General features: G+C 40.5%; 1 protein-coding gene across 1 annotated transcript; it reads right to left on the bottom strand.

Annotated features, from left to right (window-relative positions):
* Positions 1-782: 782 nt before the first annotated feature.
* Positions 783-27,132, bottom strand: cfap58 (cilia and flagella associated protein 58). The gene is made up of 18 exons (XM_033639220.2): positions 26,785-27,132; positions 26,020-26,289; positions 25,678-25,826; positions 25,438-25,588; positions 24,891-25,085; positions 23,884-24,021; positions 22,195-22,354; positions 17,320-17,402; positions 13,411-13,602; positions 13,094-13,255; positions 11,373-11,519; positions 9,061-9,201; positions 8,752-8,975; positions 6,342-6,450; positions 6,029-6,133; positions 2,219-2,338; positions 1,194-1,318; positions 783-1,014 (listed from the first exon to the last, which is right to left on the bottom strand). Exons 1-18 carry the CDS (start codon positions 26,788-26,790, stop codon positions 903-905), a joined length of 2,589 nt encoding a protein of 862 aa, XP_033495111.1. The 5' UTR covers positions 26,791-27,132; the 3' UTR covers positions 783-902.
* Positions 27,133-27,702: the final 570 nt, after the last annotated feature.

Here is a 27,702-nt window from a genome sequence, read left to right as displayed (position 1 = left end):
TAAATGTTAAATAACTTGTATCAACATGGTTTGTATGGAAATAGCTAAAACTAAGCTTATATATATTTCTCCTTATATGTGCAGTGACATTTTGATAATAAATCTTAGTGCTAAATTTAGGGATGCACAATACTGTATTTTTTGCCGATGTCTGATATGCTGATATAGAGCAACTTATTTGGCCAATAACTATACAGATATCAATATATCCACTTACACCTAACTTAAGTGATCATTAAAGTCTCTTCTGTAATGGAATTAACATCATATTATGGATGCATACTCTTATGATGATGGCCCATCAGCAGGTGAAGACATGAAATAGAGTGCTTTTCAAAGAATATAATATTGTGCAAAATAAGAAAAAGCATGTTGGTTGATTCTTCATTTTAAGAAAGAGTTGGTAATGTTTACGAGTATTTTTTGAATGTCTTAGACTACAAGAATTACATGTATGAATTTTGAAAATGGGCTTAGTTCCCCTTTAAAAGCAGATAACTACACAAAAGACATGTTTTATATTTTCCTTCTTTGCTTTACCAATTATTGACTGTGATGTTATTATAGTCTCCTTAGGATGAGAGAAAGGTATAAATAACCGATTGCTCAACATAGTGGAACAAAACATCAGACGCAAAGTTGATGTATTGCTTTACATAGATCAAAAATATATCCTAGAACATGATTAAGTATAGACTGACAGCTGAGCATTGTTTCCTTCCTGATTGTCTGATATCTTGCATCAACACAGTTAAAGTCTTTTCTCAGATAGGTCATGATAATTAGTGGTAAAAACATTTATTTGCTGATAATGTCAGGTTATGTGGGAATAAATATATTGTTCATCTCAAATCATGTAAAAGATGATGGATGGTTTATATAATGTCCACTTATTATAGCCATCATCTTTTCAATGGGTTGTCAATCCTGAAGCCTCCTCCAGTGAAGTGAGGTTTGCTGCTCAGCTGGGGCAGGGACTCCAGCTGCTCCACCTTGGTCTTGGTTCTCTGCTCACTGATGAGACACACAGAACTCCAGGACATCAGAGAGTGAACAAAACTCACTAACTCATCACTAACTGCTGGAGTGTGTGCATGCTCACCTGCAAAAAATTCATTGTGCATTTTGTACAAATCAATAATATGAAATGTCTGGATAAAGTTGCTAAGGTACAAAACAAAGATCAGCCTCACCTGTGAAGCTTCTTCTCGCTGAGGTACTTCTTCTTAACGTTTGCTAATTCATTAGCTAATCTTTGATTCTCACTTTTGTACTCATTCATCTTTGAGTCGAGCATTCTCAGCTCTGCTATCAACGCCTGTGGGTCAGAGGAAAAGAAAACATTTTGTCAGAGAACAAAGACAGGTAAGGCAAACAGGTACCGTGTTTTACCTGGCATCAGATGCTACACAGTTGTGTAGGTGTGTGTATGTATGTGTTCATGATCAGAGAAAACAGAGGAAAAGGAACGTGGCATTGCTTTGCTCAAGAGGTTTAAAACTTACAACTACTGGAATGCACTGCAATGCACTGGACCAATAAACACTCCCACTGGTGGGTGATGTAATGCAAAATGTAATCTCAAATTACATTAAACAGCGAGTTAAAATATGTTTCTGAAAACATTTTAGGCAAGAAATAGGCAACACAGTAACAAAATCTTGGTTGATATTTGATCAGCTCTGCCTAGTCTTGCCGTTTGACCTGTGTTTAAAATGAGTTTGAGAAAGAGAGAGAGAGAGACAGGTGGCTCTCTCTCAATCTGTCTATGTTCTGTGTACGTGGGGATGGCAGGCATACAAAAATGAAAAAGCATAATCAGTAGTTCGAGCAACAACCTGAGAGCCAGCTAAAACGGCAAATGAGCAGGGAGATCTGGGTACAGGCAGGATTAAGGGAAGTTTAACACAGTTTATTTGTTTACACATGCTACCTACATCATCATGATAAAAAGCTAGTTGAATATTGGCAAATTATCCCTTTAAATATGGAGATGTATAAGTAAACAGTGACTGGACTTTGAAAAAATGTGCCACTGAATGGATGAACTGTCACAACACAGATGATTGTGAGTGACAGAGAAAGAAATGGAAACACCAGTTGAGGTCAAATACAAAAATAAGAAAACAAAGGAGAAGGATACAAAACAAAAAAATGAAACAAGAAAACGAAAACTAAAGAGATATATGCTTAGCAAGAGAAGGATGTGTGGGATGACCTTGAGCTTTTTGGTTTTCTCTCTGATGGTCCACTGGCACTGCTGGAGCTGCTCAGCTGCCTCTGGACCTGGCTGCCGGGCCAGAATGTGCTTCAGCTCAACATACAGCTTCTCCTTTTCCTTGGTGGGGAAACAGAAGGAAGGAAAATTTCAACAGATGTGGGAGAGGGAGAATTAGTTAGAATTATGCTATTCTTAGCCAGTGTCATCAGGTGAGATATGTAGAGGGGGACATCTGTACTGTCTGATACTACCACCAAATCATGGCAAAGTGAAACCCTATCAAATCCTACACATAGTGGCTTTAAAGGGCACAATTACAGCATCTGTCATTTTTTTAGCTACAATATAAATATGAGATCTAAGCAGCACAGACCATACATCTTTGACTCAATATTTTTCACTTTCATGACAACTGTCAACCAACTGTCAACCACTGTCATATGTTTTTCTATAGTAAACAAATCCAATGAAAAGACCAAAACCAACAATGAATGTATCAACTAACAAGTATTGTGTGTATATTAGAGCCTGATACCATAGGCGTTTCTAGCCCATTTTTGGGGGTGCTGAAGCACCCCTAAATTGAATCCCAGCACCCCTAAAATTTGAGATATTTTTATTTATTTATTTATTTTTTACTGTATGTCCTTTTTTAACAAGCTAGAAAAGTGTCAAAACCATACAGTATTTGGTTGAAACATAATATTTTAACAACAAAAATACAGCCCCCCCACCCCATCCCTCCCACCTTTTCCCGATCCGGGCTCTGAGCGCTCTATCTGCACAGAGCAATGCGCTGCCTTCCAGAGTGGGTGATATGCAGTAGTTGTGTAAATACCTGGCTGAAACCAGGATATGTGGCACATTTCCTAACTTCTACCACTCAATACCAACACATTATTATCATTACCAGTCCTCATTTTTGCTGCATTTAATCGTAGGTCACTGTTTATGTTGTTAGGTAGGAGTTAGCTGAGGATGTTACAGGTGGTCAGTACCACTGTCCTCTGTTTGAATTGGAATGAGAGAAGCTAGCTGTTGTGTCATGTGCATGTGTTAATATTAAAGCCAAGGTGCTACTGACTAGCTAACTGACTCGATGCCCATTAACATCATGGGCTCTAGTTTCGCAGACCGGGCGAGGCGGGGGTGCAGCGCACTTGCGCTTTGCCAACTGGGTGTGGCCAGGCGGATTTTGCAAGTTTGGCACACCGTGCATGCTGGCGCAGCTACTCCTCTTTCCCACCTCCGTCCCTCCTACCTGTGCAAGTTGGAAAGAGGGAGGAGAGAAGGCGTGCAAAGGTGTAATGAGAGTTTACTCAATTCGCCATGGCAGAAGAGAGCAGTAGCGTCAGACAGCCAAACTTCTCCCAGGAGGAAACTGAGGTTTTGGTCCGGGAGGTCCAAGCTCGCAGTGTCGGAATATACGGAACTGCGAGCAGACCTCCATGGGCTGATGATGCAAAGGTAGCCTGGGAGGAGGTCACCACAATTGTAAATCAATGTTGCGTTTCTCTCGTGCGCGCACGCGCTCTCTCTCTTTCTCTCTCGCAGTTTCACTCTGTTTCTTTTCTTTTGACTTTTCTAAGATGACAGATGCTGAATATATACTCCCTATCTGATGCTGTGGCTGTTTGTGGTTGGCTGAGAGGGATATGAACTCATTAATTTGCAGCTGTGTTAATCAAATCAGGTTGGGTTTCCATTACGTGTGCCAAATGTGCCAAACGGTGCCAGTCCCCTTTGATCTGACATCAGATGTGACGGGACAGTCGATATAGAGATACATTTATGTGCTGATTGCAGATAGTTGCATTGAATAGTGTTTTTGGGTATTTATTGCATTATTAATGTGTCTGATATTCTGGAAACCTGCCTGTGAGGTTTTGGTGATGTGTGTGCACTGTCCGCCTGTCAGCCAAACTTTGGCTTACACCGGCTGCGCTCCGCCTGCGCTGACAGTAGACCTGGTTTCAGCTGGCGAGCTTTTAGCGCACCTTCGGCGAAGCCTTTTGGCACGAAACAGTCACTGCGCCAAGCTGGATCAGTCGACACCTCCCCCTGCTGTGCCACCACACCCATCTCAGCGCACCTCGGTCTGTCAAACTACCAAACTGAGCGTGCCTCGGGTTGCGCTGCTCGAAACTAGCTCTGCGCGGGGTTCGCCACCCTGCGCCGCGCCGGGAAACTAGAGCCCTATAACTCCTATTGTGTGTGTGTGTGTGTGTGTGTGTGTGTGTGCATGTGCGTGTGTGTACAGACAGACAGACAAACAGACAGACAGCCTCATCATGGATATAAGATTGTTTTTAAAAAAAAAAGAAAAAAAAAAAAAAAAAGGCCGGGTTCACGTAAGAGTGTAAGATCAAATGGTCTATCTATCTATCTAGAATGATGTTGTAAGTTGGATCAATGTATCAGTTTATCTCTTATATATATATGTATATATATATATATATATATATATATTCATATGAACACGCAAAAAAAAAGTGGACAGGTTGCTCGCTGCTGAAAATGTGGCCCATTGACATTTTCAGGTTTTAAAATCCTGCCCACTTGAATTTGTAATTGAATAGCCCTGCTTTAACCACTTATTGTGATATCATTTCTTGGAGTATCTTCAAATTCCTCATATTCCTACAAATCTGTACAACCTGAGCTAAAAGGTTTTATAAGTCAATAAACTGCGATAGTTGAAAAGTATTGACATTGTCATTAAAGAAATAATACAAAACTCAGACATGTTTTTTCATCAGATTTTAAAATTGAAACATAAACAAAATATTTTAGAAATCCATAAGTGACTAGAACTATGTACGTCATTTAGTTACTGAGATATGCTCATTTTTATGAGCAGAGTGAAAAGGCGTTTCGCATTCCAAAACAAGCAATGCGGCGCAATGACATGATTACAACCAAACAACATGATGACATGGAAGTCAGAAGCCTTAGCTGTCTGCTGCAAAAAGGATGAACTGTCTCGCTATTATGGTTTTAATTTTAGATCAGTATAAACAGGGTTATGCAAACAACAATCTCCTGCAGCCATTACAGGGAAATTTAAGCAGAACTACAGCAAAATACTACGTTTTCACTGCCACTACGTAAGGTAACAAGGTAATGACCTGATGATTGGGAAGACGGAAGCTTTAGCTTTCTGCTGTAAAAAGAATGAATGTTTTAGCCATTATTGTTCTTATTTTAGATCTATTTAAAAAGGATCATGCAAACAAAGATCTCCCGTAGCTGTCTGCGGGATGTCTGTTTTTAAAGGGTTAAGCCCTCGTGAGAAAAATGGGATCAAATATTAAACAATGTTTATCACTAGGTAAATAAAAGCTTAGATCAACTTCATTATTGTGACAATATAGTTATGAAAATGTTGTAAAAACTACTGCAACAGCTATCAAAGGAATAAAGGAATAAAATCATCTGAATGAACTTTCAAAGTCAAAGTCCATTATGTTTAAAACAGAGATCATTTCAGCTAAACACTAAAATCAATTCATTATGATAAACTGTTATTGTTATTCTTATATTGTTTCATAAGATACATATATGAAGGTCAAAAATTAGCTACCTCATCGTAAAGTGTTGGCATCTAAACAGTTAGCTGCCACACATTAATGACTTTCCCATTAAAATACATGTAAAGTGACACAAACCAGTGACAGAGGTAGTAATTTACAAACCAGCTCCTTCCCATCACTCCCTCACAATGATAACACTAATTTATACAAAGAGATGTGTACAGTGAGAATGTGTAGCCTACTTGTATGTACACACTAAGGAGAGACTATTTACCTGTAATAGGAGTTCATGTTCCTCAAGCTCTTGCGTCTTAGCGATCAGGCGTTTTTGTAAGGACTGAACCTTCAGGATGAGTTCATATTTGTCGGGGTCACTGCCCTGCAGGAAAGAGCCATTTACAGAATGTTAATGGTCTGATCTTTTCCTCTTTGAATAATGAAATTTACTCAGCTTGAAGTGTGTGAATCATCTTTTGGATAAGCTAGGAATGGAAATGTTCATGTCACTGAGGGGCAGACAAAAACAAAAACAAGTCCTGGTTGTGATAGCTTCAAGGTACACAGACACTAATAAAGAAGTACTCCACCTCCAGTCGCCTCCATCGGTGAATATTTATGGGCTTCAGCTGTTCCTCCAGAACGCTGTTCCTCGTCCTCTCTCGAAGCAGCTCCCTCTGCAGTTGGAAAAGCTCTCGCCTGCGACACAACAACTCACTAGTATTTCACACAGTTTTCAAATGCAACACTATCTTAACAGCTGACACACTTAATTTTCCCAGTAGTTCACTAGAAGGATATTTTAGTCAAATGTAGAAAAACAAAGATATAAGCAAGTATGAGCATGGACAATCTGCCTCTTACCCTTAGGCTGGTTAGGTTACAATCTTAATGCAAAACCATACATTTTATTGAAATAATAAAATGAAGGTAAAAGTTACTACAGGTTGACTGGAGTCTTAAAGGCAACATTGAAAGCTTTACTATAAAAATGCTGAGTTTTAAAGGTCTGGTGCGTACAACCCGGTATACACTAATTTGGGGCTGTCCCAAACAAAAAATGACCAATGTGAAAGAAACGTAGTGATATCTCTGGTCGTGGCTCTAAAATGGTGGTCAGACATCACACAGTGAGAGGTTCAAGGATGGCTATTGTCAAAGTCTTGCAATCAAAGACAACATGGGATAAAACTCTGATAGAGTCAGAAATTTGGAATGACCATCTCACTGTGTGACTTCTGTTATGACCAACGTCTACTAACCAACCAGTGAAAACACAGTATGAAATGAAGCACTGGCCCTAAACCCAAACAGACAGATGGATAGCAGCTTGCCATAGAGACAAAACAAGCTAAAAGAAATGTGTGGGATTCCAGCAAAAAGGAAAAACTGTGGCAGCAGAATCCTTGCCTGTATGATGTGTCCTCCAGCTCTTACCATGATTGCATAAAGAAGGACGAAGCATGGAGGGAAATAGCGACAGAGTTGCAGCTGCCAGGTGAGCAACCTAGCAGCTAGCAAACACACAGACACCACAGTTATTTAATAATGTGACCCTCTTTGTTGTGCTTCACAGTTGGAGAAGTAATAACCAATGCAGCATCCTTGCGCACTCAGTATGGGAAGCTATTGCACTGTACATTGTAGCCTGTAATTCAGTAGCCTCTTTCATCGCACTGTCTGCATACATCAAACTTGATGGCGTACTCAAGTTTATTTGATCTATGTCTCACAGTGTAGTTGCACTAAACTTATAAGATTGCTAAAATCTCGCAGTCTGTGGGGACTTGAGGGGATTTAGTGGCGTCCAGCAGTGAGGTCTTCAAATTATAACCAGCTGAAACTTTTTCCTGGTCAGAATGCCTTCTGTGTGGGGCATCAGTGGCTTAGTGGTAGAGCAGGCACCCCATGTACAAGGCTGTTGCCGCAGCGGCCCGGGCTCGACTCCAGCCTGTGGCCCTTTGCTGCATGTCACTCCCAGTCTCTCTCCCTCTTTCACGCTTGTCTGTCCTGTCAAATAAAAGCTAAAAATGCCCCAAAAAAATATCTTAAAAAAAAAAGAATGCCTTCAGTGTTTATTATTGAGGAGGTTTTTTACCAGGAGCCTAACTATACGCAGAGGCCTCATCCTCTCTAAAACAAACAGACCAGGTGATTTAAACCAATAAAAACACTGAATAAAGCACTTTCACATTACAAATCAGTGTTTCTCCAATGCTGTTTGGCATGTTGGAGACAGCCCGCTAGCCCAGCACCTGCTAATGCTCAACTTTTTTCTCTGATAACTTAAGATCCAGACGTTTAGGAGGTTTTTACAGTGAACTGAGTTATCTGCAAGGGTCTTCTCAAAAACAAACAGAACTGGTGATTTGAACTGGTAAAAACACTGAATAAAGCAGTTTCACATTAAAATAAACAGTTTTTCTGACACTACTCTTTGTGGAGGGGCCACTATCTGTGGCAGCTGACTAGAGCCAGGCTAGAGCCAGTGTTTGATATGTCTGTTCTGGGCTACTGTAGAAACATGGTGGTGCAACATGGTGAACTCCATAGATGAGAACCCACTCCCTATTTAGATATAAACAGCACAAGTCCTATTTTCAGGTGATTATACACTAAAGAGAACATACTTATTATATTATATTATATCATATCATATCATATCATGTCATATCATATTATATTATATTATATTATATTCCCCCTAAATCCTACACACTGGACCTTTAAAAGAAAACAGCTTACTATTGCTTTAGCTAGAAGTTTAAAGGAAGTCATCCCTACCTCTGACTCTGATCTAATTCAAGCTTGCTCTATCCGTCTTTGAATCGTACACTTCTACACTAAACACTGCACTCTGTGGGTCACCTCATTCTTTCTCCATCCTGTCCATCTTCTCTACTGCTAATTCTTTTCTACGAGCAATTTCTTCGCTGATTGTCTTTGTTCAAACACCCCCACTTCATTTTCTCTCTATCCTACTACTTCTCTCTCTCTTACCTCAGGTCCTCTGTGTTGGGTACGGTCTTGTCCAGGATGCTCTTCTTGCGCTGCAGCCTCTTGATCTCCAGCTTGAGCAGGCGGATGTCATCCATCCTCTGGTTGAAGTGGAAGTCCCCCTTGCTCAGGATTGATTGCTGGATCCTGATCTTCTCATACAGCAGTGCTCGCTCATCGTTGCGGTGTAGCAGCTGTTTGCCCAGGCTGTCTCGCTCTCTGATCACCTTGAAAGAAGTTTTGCCGACAAATGATCAGACACAAGTCTCTGTCTCTCTTCTTCTTGTAGTCTACCTCTTTCTTTTTCTTTACCTGTTCCAGCTGTTTCTTCTGTTGGATCTGCTCAGCATCAGCGTCAGATATAATCTTCTGCAGTTTTTGCTGTTCTGCTTTCTGACTGTCAACATGCTGCTTTGTATCCTCAAGCTGGAGTTTAATCGACTGCAGCTCCCCCTGCAGCAAGACACAGAGATAGGTGCACACAAATTAGGCACAAATGGTCCTACCAATACAAAGTGAAGACAGCCCTAAAAAAAAGTGAAAACTTGTCATGTTTAATGGCTGTCTTTTGCTTAGAATTGGGTCAGAGGTTCACATTGTTAAGTTACTTACCAAGACAACTTTCAACAAATGAAATTAATTGTCTTTGGGGCAAATAAACATGTATAAACAAACATATACATAAACATGTATTCATTTGGCAGAGGCTTTTGACCAAGTGTAAAGGTTACTACAGGGGCTAGGAAATCACAACTTGCACTTAAGAAGTTCACTTAGTAGAGTGCAGGGGCCTCATTTATAAAACTGCAGAGAATCCACACGAAATGTTTGCATACGGACAAATGAGGAAATTTATAAACTGATTTATAAAACTGCCAGTACGAAATTTCCTTTTATAAATCCCAAATGAACTTGGAATTGTCTGCGTGTGAATGTGCCTCATATCCCACCTCTACACGCCCACATTCAACAATAAGTGGTCAGTGGAAAGCACCTCATTATTAATGCTGATGCATAGACATGAGCAGCTGATCAATGGTTCCTTACAGTACATCATGGCAAAACCAAGAAAATTAGTATTCTTGTCTCAAAAATCGAGGTGCTTGCTGTTGAGCTGGAGGTTAGAAAGCACATCGCCACCAAACAGGTGGGCAGTGGGGTCACAAACTAAAGAAAAGGGAGCAAGTAGGAACATGTTGCTGCTGCTTTTAATACAGTGAGTTATTCAAACAGAACACTACCTGAGGTTTCTTTTTTAAGTGGATGCAAAAAAAAGAATTTCACCTTGACGTATTTCCTAATTTACACAATCCATATGAAGCAGAGTACAGCAGTGTCTCTGGTGCGCTCTGTGCACTGTGTGACAGTAAAATTGGTTACTTGGTGATATTTTAACAGTATTAGAAGAGATTATTGACAACTATTGGCACAGTGTACTGCAACTATTTCATGCTGTTGATGAAATGATGTTATCTTGGATTCCTACAACTGAAAAGATTATTTCATCAGTAAGTCTTAACGTGGTTGAGGTGAAAATGACTCAGTATATTCACGCTTATTATGGGGTAAAGGAAAGCCAAACTTTCCTGAATCCTGTCACCTGCCACAGCCTGACATCATCCAGCTGCGCACGGTGCTCTCCACAGCTGACCACAAGTGTTAGCAACGTACAGTCCCTCTCCTCTCCTCTGCACTCAGTGATGGGGAATGTGATGAGACAGCACTGATGAAATATTGAGCGGGACTTGATTTGAGATTTAAGGTGACATAACTTTTGCAATCAAAAGGCGCTTATGGAAAAGTTCTGGCTCGGTGGCACAAACACCAATAACACTGCTGCATTTCAATGTTTATGACGTGGCTCTATAAGAAACTTGGATATTAGGTAAATTAAAATGTGTGAGATTATTACATGTACAATGATTTCTCTCACATCTAATTTCCACAATCAGGCTTCAATTCACCACCTCATCATATGTGTCGCCTATTTCCCCTGTCTCCAAAATGTATGTACGCATAGGTCAGTTTCCCTAAATTTACACACATTTCCTCCTCCAGTTTTTCTTTATAAATCCCAATTCATATGTAGAAAGTGGCGTACGCACATTTCAAGCCCTCTTCTTGTGCGTTCGCAATGGTTGTAAATGAGTCAATAGATCTCTGTCAGGCGGCCGCCCGGGTTGATGGCAGCCACTCTAGGCAATCTTTGAATTTCAGCAGATGTGCCGCAGCGTGTTTCAGAAGCCAATAAAAATGAGTGCCTAGACTGTTTTTGAGTGAGACGCATTACACTGCACATAGCAGATTGCGTTTTCCTGCCAACAGTCACTGTATGTGAAATATGGATTTGATCTGATTATGAGGATACATTTATTTTTAACAACTGAAACACAGCCACAAATCTTTGATTCATGTCGTTCATAACTGAACCCTATTAGTTTGTCTGTAGGCTACAGCACAACTAAGTAAGAAATAACAACAATAAACACAATTAAAATAGACAAAAAAGAAATCATACTTACTTACTTACACACACACACACACACAGACACACACACACACACACACACTTCCAAATGCATGATCCACTCAAAGTTTACACCTGGCCTCCCACTATGAAGCACCTTGAGAGCCTCGTTATCCTTCTCTAAACGTTTGTGTTCCTGCTGATCTTTGGCAAGGGCAAGCTCCTTCCCAGTGATCTCATCTCTCAGTCGGGTGACCTGGTTGTTCATGGTTTTCATCTTCCTCTTCATCTCTACAATCTCTTCCTAAGGCAGAGAGACAGACAGTGGAAGAAGGGAAAAGAAGGAAGGCAAAAAATGAGTATATATTATACACATATAGAATAAATGACTGCAACCAGTGATCAAAAAGTTCAGAGAAATTGTAATAAAGTTGCCTGTCTGGTCAGCCAAGGAGAGCACTAGTAACGTGGGCATATTTAGCCTCTGCCATTTTTTCACTGGCAAATACAGAATACAAACACAGGGGCCCTCATTCATCAATCTAAGATAAAGATAAGATAAGATAAACTTTATTGTCCCACAGGGGAAATTCGTCTTGGGTAGTATAGTGTAAACAGCTGTAATATTCACATACATACATAGCCTACAGACAAGTTACCTATCACAGCGTAGGAACAATCAGGCTGTGACAGCTCTAAAAAAACATCATCATTTAAATATCCCACTCCAATATATTCTAAGTTTAGAGGCCGCACCCTTAGAGTGAACAACACGGAGAGATGTAATATGGCCAAAAAGAGAAACTTCTCTGAGCTAGAAATGGAAACACTGACATCCCAGGTCCAGTTTAGCTGAGGTTGAAATATATTAAACTTATACGTCCATGATGTACCAACCCACAGCCTACATATATTAATAATATTTGTCTATATATTTTATAATATTGATATTGTTAAATTATTTTTATAAAAGCTTAAAACTGAGCCAGACAAAGGAGCATGTGGCCACGCATATCTGGTCTACTTCCATGTTGGGCCTAACAGGTGGCTGAGGAGACAGACGCACCACATGTCTCTCTGAGCCAGACACTGGTAAATATTTAACCACCTAGGATATCAGTATTTAAATAATGACACTATTGCATAGTTTATAATTTCTTTTTAATCATGGTTTAATGATAACTGAGATGAACACGCTTTGGTTTGTCAGTGTTTAAGAAAAAAATTCAGATAAATTAGAGTCGGCACCAGTGGTATTCAGCCTTGATCAGCCTGGAGCCAGTTCCACAGAGCCAGGGAACTACAAACTGAGCGCACATCAGTGTAGGCTTCTATTATTCTTCTATATTATTATAATTAGAATATTTTGTCATATGCTATACATTTGATTGATATATGGCTGCAAATACTTAGATGCCAGTCAGAATACAGTCTAATAACAATTCTCCAACTCAGCCAGATTTATTCTGCTGCACCGCCAGTCCACTCTGACCCAAACTTGCATACACGAGCTGGGACCTGATGTGAGATTTAATTGTGTCCTCAGCTCACAGTCACATTGATAACGGCTGAGATTTGTGTGGAACTGACGGTATGCCCATTTTTCTGTTGTATGTTCATTTTGTAAATGAGGGCCCTGTCCTACAGATATGAATGAAAAAACATTATGCTCATTCCGGATCCTTAGTGCAATATCTTTTTTTAATACACAGTCAAAACTTTTCTATTTCCTGGCACCCTGGTGTAATGCAGGCGTGATTGCCTACAGATGACACTCTGACTCCTTCACTGGATAATTAAATAATAAACTGAAGATGGTAAATGCTCTGCACTAATCACAGCTGTCTCTACCTCCTGCGATCAGCTGTGCATTTGTACCTGAGCCTCAATGAGGTTTTTGCTGTAGAGGTTTCTCTCAGACACAACACACTCCAGCAGGTTCTCTTGCTGTTTGAGCTTGCACTCTGCCTCAGTCACCTTCTTCTTCCAATCAAATATCTCCCTCTCTCTTACTTCAACGTCACTCATTTTTTGTTGCACCTGTGAAATGGAAAAAAGTTACCCTCAGACAAGAAGACAGAAGTTGATGGCAGGTTTCCCAACATTGTGATGATTAATATCTTGAAACCCTCTTTTGATATTAAAATTAATCCAAATAATGACATGCAACAAGCTCACTCTACTGCAGGACCTGCCTTCTGCATGAGGCTGCTGGTCTCGTTTATGTAGCGGTCACGTTCTTTCTCCAGCTGTTGGATGATCTTGCGCTGCTTCAGGGCCTCCTGGCGGTAGCCACTGATCTCGTGTTCCAAGGTCTTCTTGTCCTGCTCGAGGAGCTTCACAAGGTTCTGCTGTTTCTCAGTTGACAGTGATGCTTTGATCATGTTCTGTTGAAAAGAATCACACACACAAATACACACTGTCACTGATTCTTGTGATCTGAACAGTATTCGACTGTAATTGTGCAGTAAGATATTGTCAACGGTGCATACAGTGTGTTACTGTTCCGCTGCGAGGGTCATAAGGACAGAGGGATGTCATATGCTGTAAAGCCCTGTGAGGCAAATTGTGATTTGTGATATTGGGCTTTATAAATAAAATTGATTGATTGATTGATTGATTGCTTGATTGATTGATTACTGTAAATAGCAAAGTATTGTGGGAAAACACTCAGCTACTACTGTAATTCTTCTTTACTGTAAATCTGTTTACAGTGGTATGCTTCCCCACAAGAAGCAGACCTTTATTTCACAGCAGACATTTTGACATGTGTGCACAAGTGTATTCAGTAAGATTAATGACAGCTGCATTGAGGCCCTGGTATCATCCAAGCTGGCTCACTGGAATGACTTACAGGGAACCTTAATGGAACTGAGCCATCGTTAATGTTATCAGTTTCACCGTGCTTTTCCTGCTATGACAAGTCAAAATGTCTGCTGTGAAAAAGGTCCATGGCAAGGGAGATTTGATTTCAAGGTTTTTAGCCGTTTTGGTGAAGAAGCAGCGGTAAAAAGAAAAAGAAATGAAGTAGTCAGGCATTATGTCAATCTAGTTCAACAAAAACTGTAAGACTATTATTTCTGTTAACATTTTATCTAATACTGAGACATTCTCAAAAGTAGTCACTTCTTAACCCAGACATGAATTACCTTTTTATTATTAGCGAGAAAAAAAAAATGAAAATATACTGTAAAACTTCATTAAAAGCCTAGTGTCATGTCTTGTCAAGTTTTGTTTTCTCATTTCAGTTCTGCATTTCCAGTTTTATTTTGTCCACTCTCCTCTCGTTTCAGATTACTTCCTGTCAAGTTTCCCTCCGGTGTGATTACCTGCCCCGCCCTAATGTGCTGCACCTGTTTCTCATTGTATTCCCTCTCCTCATGTATTTATGGTGCGTTCCAGGCAGGCTTTTGAACTCGTAAGTCACGACTTCAAGTCACGAGTTACGACTTTGTAGCGTTCCAGGAAAGTTACGGCAAACTGCCAGTTACTTCCTGTTTAACACTGAACATGGCGAACCGTATGTTTGTGCTTTCCCAATATTTCTATCGCCAAAGGCGCCTGCTCCTTGCTCATTTGAGCGAAACGGAGGAGGAAAACAGCGCACAAGGTCACAGATGCTATTATACTTTTTATTTTATGTTATCTGTGTGTTTGGAAACGTATTTTGTATTGATTATTCTTGCACTGGAAACCAGCTGTTAGAGCGGCTGCCAATAATGCGTTAACATTAGGGTTATTTTATGTCTATTTCTCACCATGTATCACCTGCATCAACACCGCATCCATAGGGCTGCCATTGTTATTTAGAGGAGTAAGGTCATTGGTTTAGAGGGCTGACGTCAGAAAGCGTAACTGGGAGTACATCGATCTGGTACGAGTTCACGGATGGGAAGTTATGGGTTTGACTGCCGTTCCAGTGCACTTTCACGGGTTACAGGTTGTGAAAACACGAGTTACGGGTTGCCTGGAATGCACCATGAGTCTCTGTGCCCCCTCCTCTCAGTGCCAGTTCGTCTCAGTAGTTCTACTAGCGTTCCAGCCTTTTGTTTTCTAGTGTCAGGTTCCCAGTTGTTTTGACTTTTGCTGTTTTTGGACTTTGACTCTGCCTTGCCCTTTTTGGTATCTGTTTCACCTTTACCTGCCGTCTTCATTGAGGACTCTGTTTTTGAAAAGCCCTTGTGTCCTTGAGTCGTGCGTTTGGGTCTACTCCTTGTGTGAAACCTTGTCACCTAGTCCCAAATAAATGCCCAGTCTCTTTTACTTGCCTGGTATGGCTACACATTTTGACAAATAAAGGCCTGTCTCAATTAGAAGCCTGGTATGATTGCCAAGCACTACATTTTCTTTTTTTTTTATGACCAACTTTTTATTGATTTTTGTTGTTTTACCCCATAGGAGGTGGGGAGACATACGAACAGAAATGTCGCCAGTAATTTCCATACAGAGCATCTACATTACATGTTTGCCACAGAAAGGAATTCATACCAAACAAGTATGGTTGTAAGGATGCTCAGTAATAATTAAAAAAACAACAAAAATAAACCCAGGTCTCCCAACTCCCATCCACCCTCTACCCAGGGCTGCGACAGATTTATTGGCATGATGAAAAACAAGTGGTGAGTCCGTACCTCTGATGCTGTCATAAAGTCAGAATATGTGTCCATTCCTCAATCACTCGCTAAGTTATTTATATTTTTTTAGTCAGTAAGGGTCCACCGACCAAAACAATCCAAAGTGTTTTTCATAAAAATGAATCCAAGTTATGAATATTGTGGTGTAAAGTGGTGTTGTATCGGTATGCCAGGTGCCGCAAAACAAGTTCCATAACATAACACATAATTGAGACGTTATTCAAAGCCTAATTTTTATACAAGTAATATTTATACTGGTTTAAAAAAACAAGCCTGGCTTGTTGAGTTCAGTGATTTAAGCAAATAATAGCCCGTGCTACTAGCTGAAATTTTACAGTAATCTCAAGAGGTTAATCTGTCTGTCTGTCTATAACATTAAGCTAAGTTACATAAAGGTTATTGATGTTATCTAGCACTGGTCTTTGATATTGCTAAAATATTATTTGAATTTTAAACCATATGAACCATTTTCAGTGGTCTTTTCATCTTGCTAATGTTCGTGTTAATAGGTTGCAGTGACTGTGTGTTTCTCTTTTAGTAGCTCAGCACTCTTGGGACAAGTCAGCTTGGATGTTGGAGCCTTTTTCTGGCTTTGGATACTTGCTCTGGTCCAGACTGAAATGTCTCGCCAACTGTAGAATGGATTGTGATGATGTGTGGTTCAGACATTCATGATCCCCTCAGGATGAATCATAGTTATTCTGGTCACCCCCTGACTTTTTATGCATACATGTTAAATATTAAATAATGATGTGTAATTGTAATTTTTAAAAAATCTGAGACTTTGCTGTGCTGTACTGCTAACTTATAGCAACATTTTTACAGTGCAGGAACATGAGTAACTAATGAGAAAAAAACAGAAAACAGGACAAATGCCCAAAGGGACACTGCCACAATAGATACTGCTGTTCTCCACTGTCCATCATGAACATTTTTATGACATGAAATGTCAGTATACAGTATGTAGTATATCCTGAACCATAATGCAGACATGTAACCAGAGTGGGCCGCTTCCCTGAAGCACAGAGCAGGCGAATTTTATCATCTTTCATAGTGAGGATACGTCCCATTTCAACACAATCACTGTCTTTACAATCAGGTGGGCATGTTTCATCCTTGTCAACCTCACTGTTACCTTCTAAATCTCACTGAGTGATGTCAATCACAGCAAAGAAAACTTTTGAACAGCAAAGATTTCTTTTAAATATTTGATTTATTTGACAGTTATTGGTCTCTGGAAATGCGTAAGATCATGATGTGTATCCTCTGTCATTGTATTTTTAAAATGAGTAAAAAGTTTGTTTTCATACTTATCATTATAGTTGTTGAAAGATGGGGGCAGGGCCCGTTTGGATTGCAGGGCCCCACCGCCTCACGGGGGCTGAGGGGTATACTTTATGGGCCAGAGTACATCACACAACTACCTCTGTTTGCAAGAACACATACACATACACAGACTACAACACATACCTTATTTAGGATGTCTCTCTCTCGGATAAGCTCTTCGATGGCTTTCCTGTCGGTTTCAACCTGCTTTTGGGAAGATTCAAGATCTGTGGAGGGAGAAAGATGGGTCCAGTTTGAACTGATGGTCAAAGCCAATAGTGTTGGATGCATATTAACTTGTTCTCTTTCATGAGTGTGCCACCATTACACTGCCATTTTTGGTAATTTAGTGGACCTTACTTTAGTGAAGACTAAATAAAATGTTACAACAGATAGAAGAAGACTGTTTTCATATCTGAATGAAAGTGATTGCAGGGCAGAAAATAGAATAGAACAAAGTACATACAAGATTTTAAAGTACAACAAGAAAATGTCAAGAAATATCAGAGACTATAAGAGGGTGTGAGGCGCTTCAAAAACAAGATAAGAAAAAGACAGATCTAAGATAAGAGATTGACAATGTAAAAATATGGAGGACACATCACTTTGTCAGTGCGTACACACACACATATCTGGACTGTGGTTAGAAATGCTTAGTCCTTGTTTTTCTCTTAATTACCACAGAGAGATGTTGAACCTCGCCGCCAGGTCCCTGACTGTACCCTTCAACCCTGTGACCTCTACTTATGTAATAGTGCATTTTAGCCCATCATATCAATGTCAGCTTGAATTTAAGTATTTCAAGCAGTGGTTCCCAACCATTTTTCCGGGACCCCTTTTCTATCACTCAGCAAACTGACGACCCCTAATTAAGGGGCAACATTTGTTGATATTTTATATTATACTGAATGCACAACTGTAACAGAACAGAACAATTGGGCCCTGTTTCAGAAAGCAGGTTTAGTGAAAACTCAGAGTTAGTTAACCCTGAGATAAGGGCATAGGTGTAGTTTTAGGTATAGACGCTATGGACATATCCATACCAAAGCCACGTAAACACGAATTGTCCCTACCAAAAATAAGGCTGGGTGAAAACTGGAGCTTATTCACTGGCCTGATTGACAGCTGTGTTCAACAGGGTCCATGTCATTGGTCTGACATCCCATTAGTCCGACTGCACGCGGTGCTGAATGGCTCCCGGCAGGCGTACAGCAAGGATTTTGATTAGGCAGCAAGTAAGATTGAAGTTATTGAAATTAGGGAATAAAATGTTGAACGACTATTGTTTTTCTGTACAGAGTTGTATCAATGCTAATAGTTTAGTTTGCGTCCTAAATGTCTATGTAAACTGTAACATTGCAAGCCGGTGGTGCAGCTAGTCAGAGAGCTAGCACTAGCTACTGTAGCTAGCTATTAGCTAATAGGTCTTGTAACGTTTGCTGAGGCAGAGCTAAGGTGCTGTCATGTTGTCATAACAGTTGCCTTTAGCTAGTAATAAATCAGTTTTGGTATGTAACGTTAGAAATAACTGTTGCAAACTCCTAGGTAAGGTTTAAGCAATGATTAGGTTCACTTGCCCACTGAATTGCGTCTGGTAGACGTCTGGTTTGTTTATGCAATTCAACTGATGTCTGTGACTGCAGAATAACTAGTCCAGCGTAATTATGTTCATATTACATAGGCTACACAGGATAGGCTGTAGGCTACACAGAAAAGAGTGTTTCTGTCTGCAAGTAGTTTGATATTGTCAATCATTTCCCTTTTATGATAGGTGGTGAGTGGAGGGCAAAATGCCACCAAGTAGAAAGTGGTTTCTGGCACAACTTCACCGATTCACAAGGTGCATGAAAAGTGAGGAAACACTGGAAAATGTCAAAAGAGCTCCACTTGCAGTATGAAAAACAACAATAAGTTGTTTTTCATACCACAAGTGGAGCTGGAGCTCTTTTGACATTTTCCAAAATGCCACCAAAAAGAAAAAAAAATGGCATTTTTTGCCAAAGCAGCAGAAAGGAAAGATCAGGAGAGGCAGGAGTCTGGAGATGCATCAGGGTTACAGGTGAGATTAGAGTCTGACTCATATATGAGTCTGACTATATCATCTGTAGGCCAAATGCATCAGTTCAGGAAGGTGATTAAAGAAACAGTCATCAAGATCATCTGATCTGTAGCTCAAAACAGTATGCATGCAAATTAGTGGTGAAAATTTTTTCAGGGGTCCCTACCAAAGCTCAAATCAAACCTACGCCCCTGGATAAGGGAAACTCTGGGTTTTCAGTTTCTTAAAGCGAGGTAACTTAAACTCTGGGTCAGTTACTGTGGTTACTGACTCTGTGAATCTGACCAACTCACTGTCTGGTTTTCTTCAACAAAGCCTGTGTTTCTCTCTGTCTTCTCCCTTTGACACAGCCAAACAGGCTGTTTCATTTCCTCATTGAATCAGCTCATTTCAAAGGGTGGATTGAAGTGCATTAATAAGCAGATATTTACTGTCAGAATCTAAATCCGGGTTGGATATTAGTTTGTTAGTCAGGATGATCTAAAGTTACTGTTTTTATGTGGTAATTTCTTTCAACAGTGATTTTGAGAGGTTTCCTTTTTTTTGGTAATGACTCTTAACACAAGACAGTTGTCAGTTTGTTAGAGCATTACTGAAATATGTGTTGCATATGAAGTGATTTAAAAAAAAAATACAAGACATTATGGTTAATATTTATGATGAGCAGGGTCATGGTGCAGCTGCAGAGTCAAACTGAGTATTTTAAATAGGCTGCATATAGTCTGAACAGGTTTTAACAGAATTTCAGCAGCTGAATTTAAAGTTAAAACATTTGTTAAAGCAGCTGAAATAAAGCCACTGAACACTGTTGAGCTAAAAATCTAAACAGATGTCTAAAATTTAAAATCTACTGTATTTTAACCTCCATGCCTTTTCCAGTGCAAATCACCAAACACATTATCACTGGACCAGATTATCATTGTCATGTCTCTGTCTTTGATATACATATTTATATATTTTAAATCTTCAATTCTATTTTTCATGTTCAGTTGCTGGCCTCTGTGTTTTGTCCCTGTCAGATTAAAGCTGTACAAATATATTTAAAATGTAATGTAAGCTATGTCCTAATGATGAACTAATGGATAACACTGAATAAAACTTTATTATATTATTTTATTGACATTGTTCCCTGTTCTGACTCAGACTCTTTATTTATGTATTTATTTTTGTTAGATAAATGTGTGCAGTCTGCATATTCATGCATTATTATCGCTACATCCACCGGATTAAAATGGAGGTTCTGCCCTTTACTGACCTGTTACCATGGTGGATCGTAGTATTAGAGCTCCATTGATGATGGCTTTTTCATTTACCGTGCACAAGCTTAACTCTGATATTTTTAGAAGTTGCTGTTGTTGTTGTTGTTGTTTCTATTTTTTAAAGCCCCTCCAAGGAACTTTGATTTTGAGTTGATTTTGGCGACCCTGTGGACAAAAGCGGTAGTGTTTTGCCGGAATGAAGCCTACATTTCCCATGAGCTCTAGCGCGTATTGTCGTAAAGACGCTTAAAGACGTGTTTGTTTTGGGAATGAATGAAACAACAAGACGGGAAAACTTTGCTCCCGCTCCTATCGGGGATCCCAGCTCACCTCTGCCATGCCCCAGCTCCACCTCTCCGGCGTAAGCGCCACCGCCGCCAGGGTAAACGCAGCGGTCGGCTGGTAAAGCTCAAGGCCTGTTTGGCAAGCACTTCCACGGCTTCTTGGACTGAGTATGGAGCGGTGCCTCGCCTCTTTATTTCTCAGCACTCGCTGGATCCTGTCGACGCCTGGCTGGTACCTGTCGTCGGCCGGGATGAGGTGTTCCAGCCCTGCGGCCCCTGCTCTCCTCGTCCCCGCTGGCGCGGGGTGAATCTGCACAACCTGTGGCCTCTGTGTGTGGCTCCCCGGACAGCTAACGCCGTGGACCCGCCGGCTCCTGCCAGGATTGGGCTGGTAAATGCTAGATCGCTAGCCAACAAAACGTTTATCCTGAAGGATTTCCTGACTTCCCGAGGATTGGATTTTCTCTGTGTGACTGAGACGTGGCTGACTGTTGGTGAGTCCAGTGCTTTCACAGAACATTTACCCGATGATTGCTCCCTGCAGATGTCGGGTCGAGGAGGAGGAATAGCGACTATTTATAAGAGTCACTAAATGTAAGCAGCTAGGTAAGATGACGTGTGCCGTCTGAGTGCTGTAAATCGCTTCGTCCTGGAAGCGACCTGGGGCGGACCCAGAGACAGTTTCCTAAAGGTATGGATATACACTATATAGAAATAGCTTATCTTCACACCGATGGTCTCATTTGCTGTTGTAGGTCACGCACAGACATCAGCAGAAACGAGAGACTTTTGCATATCAGTTAAAAGTTCCTTGTAGCGGCTTTAAAAAGGGTTCTTACACCTTGAATCAAGAAGGCCACCACTCCTCCATACAGCTCTGGGGACCCCTAGTGGGGGTTGGGAACAACTGATACAGAGAACTGGATGTTAGTGTTAGCACATGTTCAGCAAATTGCAGTTTCAGCTCCATTTGCACTGTTTCCACTGAAATTCAAATTATAACACTGATACTGTTGAAATACTAATTTGTGTTACACTGATAAATTGATATCCTTTTTTGTTATTGTTGTCCCTTTCCACTTGCATTTCCACTGCACATGCATGCATACCTACATATGAATGCACTGGTTGGTTCCTTTGTTTCCTCAGACATGCCAGATTGTTTTTGTGTGTGGACAAATCTGTGTGTATATTGTGAAGGCACAAATATTCATATGCTCATATTGGACTCTTATTACTTAGGATGAATGTTTTTGTTTCATCATCTCATATCAGACATCAGAGCTAATTTGAGGCTGAGACTGATGAGCTCACAGGGACCAAGACAGGACAGCACTGAGGGACATAGAGACGGTGATGGTTCATCTACTGTAAGTGTATGTGTGTGTCCATGATAAAACATAGCAAGCTCCAGTACCTTTCTCCAGACCGGCAATCTGAGCTTTCAGTGTCTCCCTCTGCACGTCCACATCAGCTTTCTGATCCTCTATCTGGTGGAACTTCTTCTGGATGGCTTCTCTCATCTTTGTTTGTTTGGCGATCTCCTGTCGCATCTGATTCACCTCCTCTTCTCTCATCTAACAGGTGGGAGGGGAGGAGTTGTGTGAAGCATTACACACAAGCAGCAAGCAGAAGAAAGGGTTTTGGAGAACAGATGCTACCGTTCACTAAGGGCTATAAGTCAAATTTGGTCTTTCACTCTTTCCACAGTCCTCACACAACTGTTTCCAAGAGTGATCCTGAATCCAAAAAAGGGGGGCGCTGTGTAAATTGTAATTAAAAATCAGAATGCAAAAATTTGCAAATCATTTTTAACACACAATAGGGAAAATAAATATTCAGCATGTCACAAATGTTTTCATTAAGCATCTTTACAATGCAACTATTCACAGTGAACTCAATAAAACTGCACAGATAAAGAAATCATAACATTTCAATCCATAAAAAATGTGCAACAAAGTGGAATGACACGGGAACATGTCTTTCTTTATGCCTACTTTCAGACACTTTCTGTATGGAGAAACTGATTTCTCACAGTGTTCAGATGGGATTTTGGCCAGTTCTTTCATACAGACCATCTTTAAATCTTAAAGATTTAGGGGGGCCCGCTTGAGAATGTTGAGAGGGAATATTACGATGAAAAAATTTTGAGTGTTGATAAAAGAAAGGGTGATGTCACATGGTGGTAAACATGCTGCTGTCCCATTTTGTTTTGGAATGTGTTGCAGGCAAACTTAGAATGAGTGATATCTTACAAAAACAAACAAACAAAAAACAAAAATAAAGTTTATCAGATTCAACATTAATATCTTTTCTTGGGATTGTATTCAATTGAGTATAGGTTAAAAGAATATGCATATCATTGCATTCTGTTTTTATTTACTTGTTACACAGTGTCAACTTTTTTTTTTTTTTGCTCTGGGTGTAGAATACAATTGAAAACAGAGTAGACCTGTTTCTTTCATTTTATCTCATTTCAACTGCTGTCAACTATGGATGCATGTGTGTATCCTTAGCAGGTATAACGTACCCACAATTCTTTGCGCACGATTTGCTGGAAGTGAAGGCGGGGCCTCTTCAATGAAAGCTGCCCAGTGGAGATCGGCAGGATTTAGAGAAATATGTCATTATCTGAATTATTATCCCCAGCCGTTTTTAACACCACTGTTCTCCTCTCTGCTCCTGTCAGCCATCATTTTAGGCGGAATCATCGCGGCCTCCCCCACCCCATCCACCTCCAGTCACCTTATCCAGAGCCCAGGACGAGCTCATCAAAAGCCCATTCCTCTTCACATCCAGATCCTCAGCTCCCTCTCATCTCATCTCATCTCCACCACCAGCATCTAGACTCCTTAGGGGGGCATCCCTAATCTACTAAATCTTTACCACCCTCCTGGAATAGATGACATCCCAATGGGGTCTAATTACCAAAGACTTTTCACAATTTTCATACTTAAGTGCACATGTAAATAAATATTCTTTTCTCTCAAAACGAGTCTCTCCTGATTGAAATATTAAAAGATCATTGAGGAGTAACTGCGTAAGTCTCACCTGCAGTGAGGCAGAGGTTTATCTCTGTGTACATGTGTAGAGCACCAGTGTGTACCTTAAGCTCATTTGTGTTCTGCTGATTTTCCAAAGACAGATGTTCTTTGACTGATGAGAGCTGCTCACACTCCTGCAGCAGCTTATTGTTCTTCCCTTGCATCTGCTCCAGCTCCTTAGTGGATCGCTCATTCAAGATCTGTCGCAGTCAGTGAAGGAAGGTTATGTTTATTACACACTGCAGTGTTATCAACCATACAGTTTCATGGATATTGGTTTGACAATGTTACGATTAACCACCTTGAACAACGAAAGATGCACTGACAGTTGAAAGCATGCTTTTTTCAGTGCATATTGGTTTCATACAACCATTGTGGACCTGGTTTTACTTAATAGATTTTGCTATGTTGGTTCATATAATGGCTGACTAACCTAGACTTTGACTTTAAAGATCCAGTGTGTAGGATTTAGGGGGATATACTGGCAGAAATGGAATATGATATACCAAGTATGTTTTCCTTAGTATATAATGACCTGAAAATAAGAATCATTGTGTTTTTTGTTACCTTAAAATAAGCTGTTTATATCTACATAGGGAGCAGGTCCTCATCCTTGGAGTCCATCATGTTGTACCGCCATGTTTCTACAGTAGTCCAGAAGGGACAAACCAAACTCCAGATAGACTCTAGATGTGGCCACCATAGCTAGCAGAGAGGAAGAGGAGGAAGAGACCTCTGTGGATAATTTAGTTCCCTGTAAACGCCTCCTGAACAAAGAACACTGAGGAAAATCAAAGCAGGAGAAGTTTCAGCTGGTTGTAGTCTGCAATCCTCACTGCTAGATGCTACTCACCCCCCTAAATCTTAGACACTTATCTTTTAATTAACATATATATATATATATATATATATATATATATATATGGGAATCATTTGCTATGGCTTACACAGTCACCAGATATCAACCCAACTATAGGCTATATATTATTTCAACTGAGATGATAAATATTTTAGCAGTTGGTTTTTAACAGGACACCCTATAGAGTACACATCCCACTCAATTGCTCACCTTTAGCTCTTTGACCTGCTGCTCCAGCCTCTGCTGCTCCTCTTTGGCTCTTTGGCCCTGCAGATTCAGAGCCTTTATTTCCCCCATCTTGGCCTCAATGTCAGCATGCAACTGCTTCACCTCCTTATCCAGCTTCTCCTTCAACCTCATCTCCCGTGAAATCTCATTCTGTTGTACCTGGAGCTCCTGCTGGAGCTGGATTTAGATGCACATAGCAGCAACAAGTTGGTACCAAAGCAAGATTTGGCAAAGCAATTTGTATTTCTCCTACATAAATCTGCAGACTCACTGATGTGGAAAACATATTGCAAAGCAAAAGTAATTTAAGTATAAGTTACAAATCTACTTTTCAACTTCTGCTTTGCTGTTGCAAATATGTTGCAATTAGGGCAATTTTCCAGTGACTGAAAGCCTTAAAAGATTTATTTATTTTTTGTCCAGAGTTACAGAAACTCCATGTGTCTCCACAAAAGATTTGAAAAGGTAACATAATCACAAGTACATGACAAGTCAGCCTCCTGTCTATGAATATATGCCACTTATTTACCTGAGAAATATTCTCTGAGGCTCTGTCTCGTTGGGCCTCTATATCCTGCTGGGTTGCGGTGGCCTTGCTGAGTTTTTCTCTCAGACCCTCCACAGTTGCCAGCAGGAGATCCCTCTCCTTAGTCAATTCTTCATTTGTTTTTAGTAGATCACTGAAAAAGAGATCAATTAGTTCCATCCACTTCACCTACAGTATTCACTCATCTAAGTATTCAGAGCACAGGGAGGACACATGGCTCACTTCTGCACTTGGTCCATAGAGAAGCCAGTTTGCTGTTCAGCCATTTTCATTAGGTTGGCAACTTCTTCTTTTAAATTCTTGATGCTCTCTTGGTCCCTCTTCTCTTTCTGATGAGCAGCATCAACCATTTTCCAAGCTTTGTCCAGCTCCTTCAGGGATGATTTAGCAAAATAGGGGGTAAATGATGAAACCACACCCAAATTCCATAATTAAATATTACTTTCTTAATCAAACACCACATACCCCATCAATTTGCATTTCTGGCCCTTTACCTTACACAATCCCAAATGTAATACTATAGCCTAACAGTATACTGTAGCCTCTCATGTTCTGGTAATATACCCTCTTTAGTGAAGTGATAGTTGTCTCATCTTCCTGGGACAGTTTCAGGGCAGCTGCGACTTTACTGGAGGTGGACACAACCTCTGCATTCAGCTCCCTGCATTTGGACATAAGTCTCTTCTCATTCTCTCTGGACTTCTTCAGTGCACGGATCAGCTTCTCGTACTCCACCCGGACTTTGTCCATACTCTTGTCCCCAACCAGCTCATTGAGGACCATGTGGAACTCTTCCAATGACTCAAACATGTCCTCACTTACTGGTCCTGTCTCCTGGAAAGATAGCAGAGCAAAAATGTGTGAAGGCTGGGAGTGAGAGTGATCCTAACAGGCTGGACCTGGCTGCTTGTTCTGTTCTGATGTAACAGGAGATTCCCCAGATACTGTAAGTAACAGACACGTATGTGACAGTCACAGCCCCTTAACAGCTATCTTAACTCGTTAGCTTTTGACCTTGTGCGTGATGTAACTTATGGGGGTTCAAGTTATTACAGATAAATAGCAGCACGCTACTAGTGTAAATTTCCACGGGGTCTAATGGCCGTCAGATTGACCAAACTACGCGTATTTTGCGTAAAATGCTGCACTTTATCCGGCGTGAAAAGACTTTGTTACCTGGATATCTTAGCTGGTCTTGCTTTATTTGCATACGTTTTTTTAACGTGTTCGAAAACACCCTATCTCTAAATCTAATTTTTGCTCGGTAAACATCAACATTAAGTTGCCTTGTAAACCGTCCGTGAGGAAACCCTTGGAAAGAGCACTTACCTCCATTTTATGAACCGAAAGGTCTATTATTCGTGAGTCTTCTGTAGCTGGTGTTAATAGAATTGTTGACGTATGTTGCTAAGCAATCGCTGATCTCGCGAGAGCCGGAGCCGCTGGTCGGCAGGAGGCTCGTTCGAGATGAACTGCGCCTCGCCTGGAAAGTAGACGAGAGCAGGCGGCCGCAGCGGGGGGCGGTGACAAAAAGGCGCAGTGAAGTCGGACAGTTTCCCGACAGTTTCCAGCAGCCTTCAGTCCGTACAGGAAGTCACAGACACACTTACATCCTGTCTGGAATGATGTCAATTCATTAAAAAAGTGATCAGACCCATATATCAGTTTGTTTTCAGTCTCCAGTTGTTTTTGTTTTGATAGATTAATTTATTAAAATGCTTTACAGGTGATCTGTAGTTTATGTTCATGGTTTATCCTCCATTTGACATGAATTCTCCTGTAAATCAGCATCATATCAGTTTGACCTGTCCCCTCAACTACAGGGGTTGAATAAACTGTGTTTGACTATAAGGTTCATATTTTATACAAGACAACAGCTTTCATTAAGGCTCAGTCAGATACAGTCAGGGCTTCACAGCTGTACACATGTTATTTTAAGAATCCTGAAATCTCACTGACCACAAGTCTCTGTGTTGCTAAATACTTCAATAAATTAAAAAAATCCAGTGTTAATATACAGTACACTCTGTATAGTTTATGATGAATGTATTTAGTCTCTGATGACTAAACTTCACCATCAGTCACACAACATATTTTGTGTTCACAGAATAAACCTTCAGATCAGACAAATACAATCTTAATCTCTAAAATTCAACAAAAATGAATAGTTTATCTAAAACGTCATATTGACATCTGAACCAATGAGCTGTTAGATCAGGTGAGAGCCAGGCGGTGCAGTCGGTGGAG

This window comes from Epinephelus lanceolatus, chromosome 11, assembly GCF_041903045.1.
Source record: "Epinephelus lanceolatus isolate andai-2023 chromosome 11, ASM4190304v1, whole genome shotgun sequence".
Classification (NCBI taxonomy): Eukaryota; Metazoa; Chordata; class Actinopteri; order Perciformes; family Serranidae; genus Epinephelus; species Epinephelus lanceolatus.
The sequence above is the reverse complement of the archived record's forward strand: the minus strand, read 5'-3'. Positions and strand labels throughout refer to the sequence as shown.

What these genes read in the sequence shown, in the direction of transcription:
- cfap58 (XM_033639220.2), bottom strand. An exon ending in CCAGCAGCCTCATGCAGAAG is followed by an intron (nt 13,256 to 13,410) that starts GCAGGTCCTGCA and finishes TCCATTTCACAG; the next exon opens with GTGCAACAAAAAATGAGTGA. An exon ending in AAAACCTCATTGAGGCTCAG is followed by an intron (nt 11,520 to 13,093) that starts GTACAAATGCAC and finishes TCTCTGCCTTAG; the next exon opens with GAAGAGATTGTAGAGATGAA.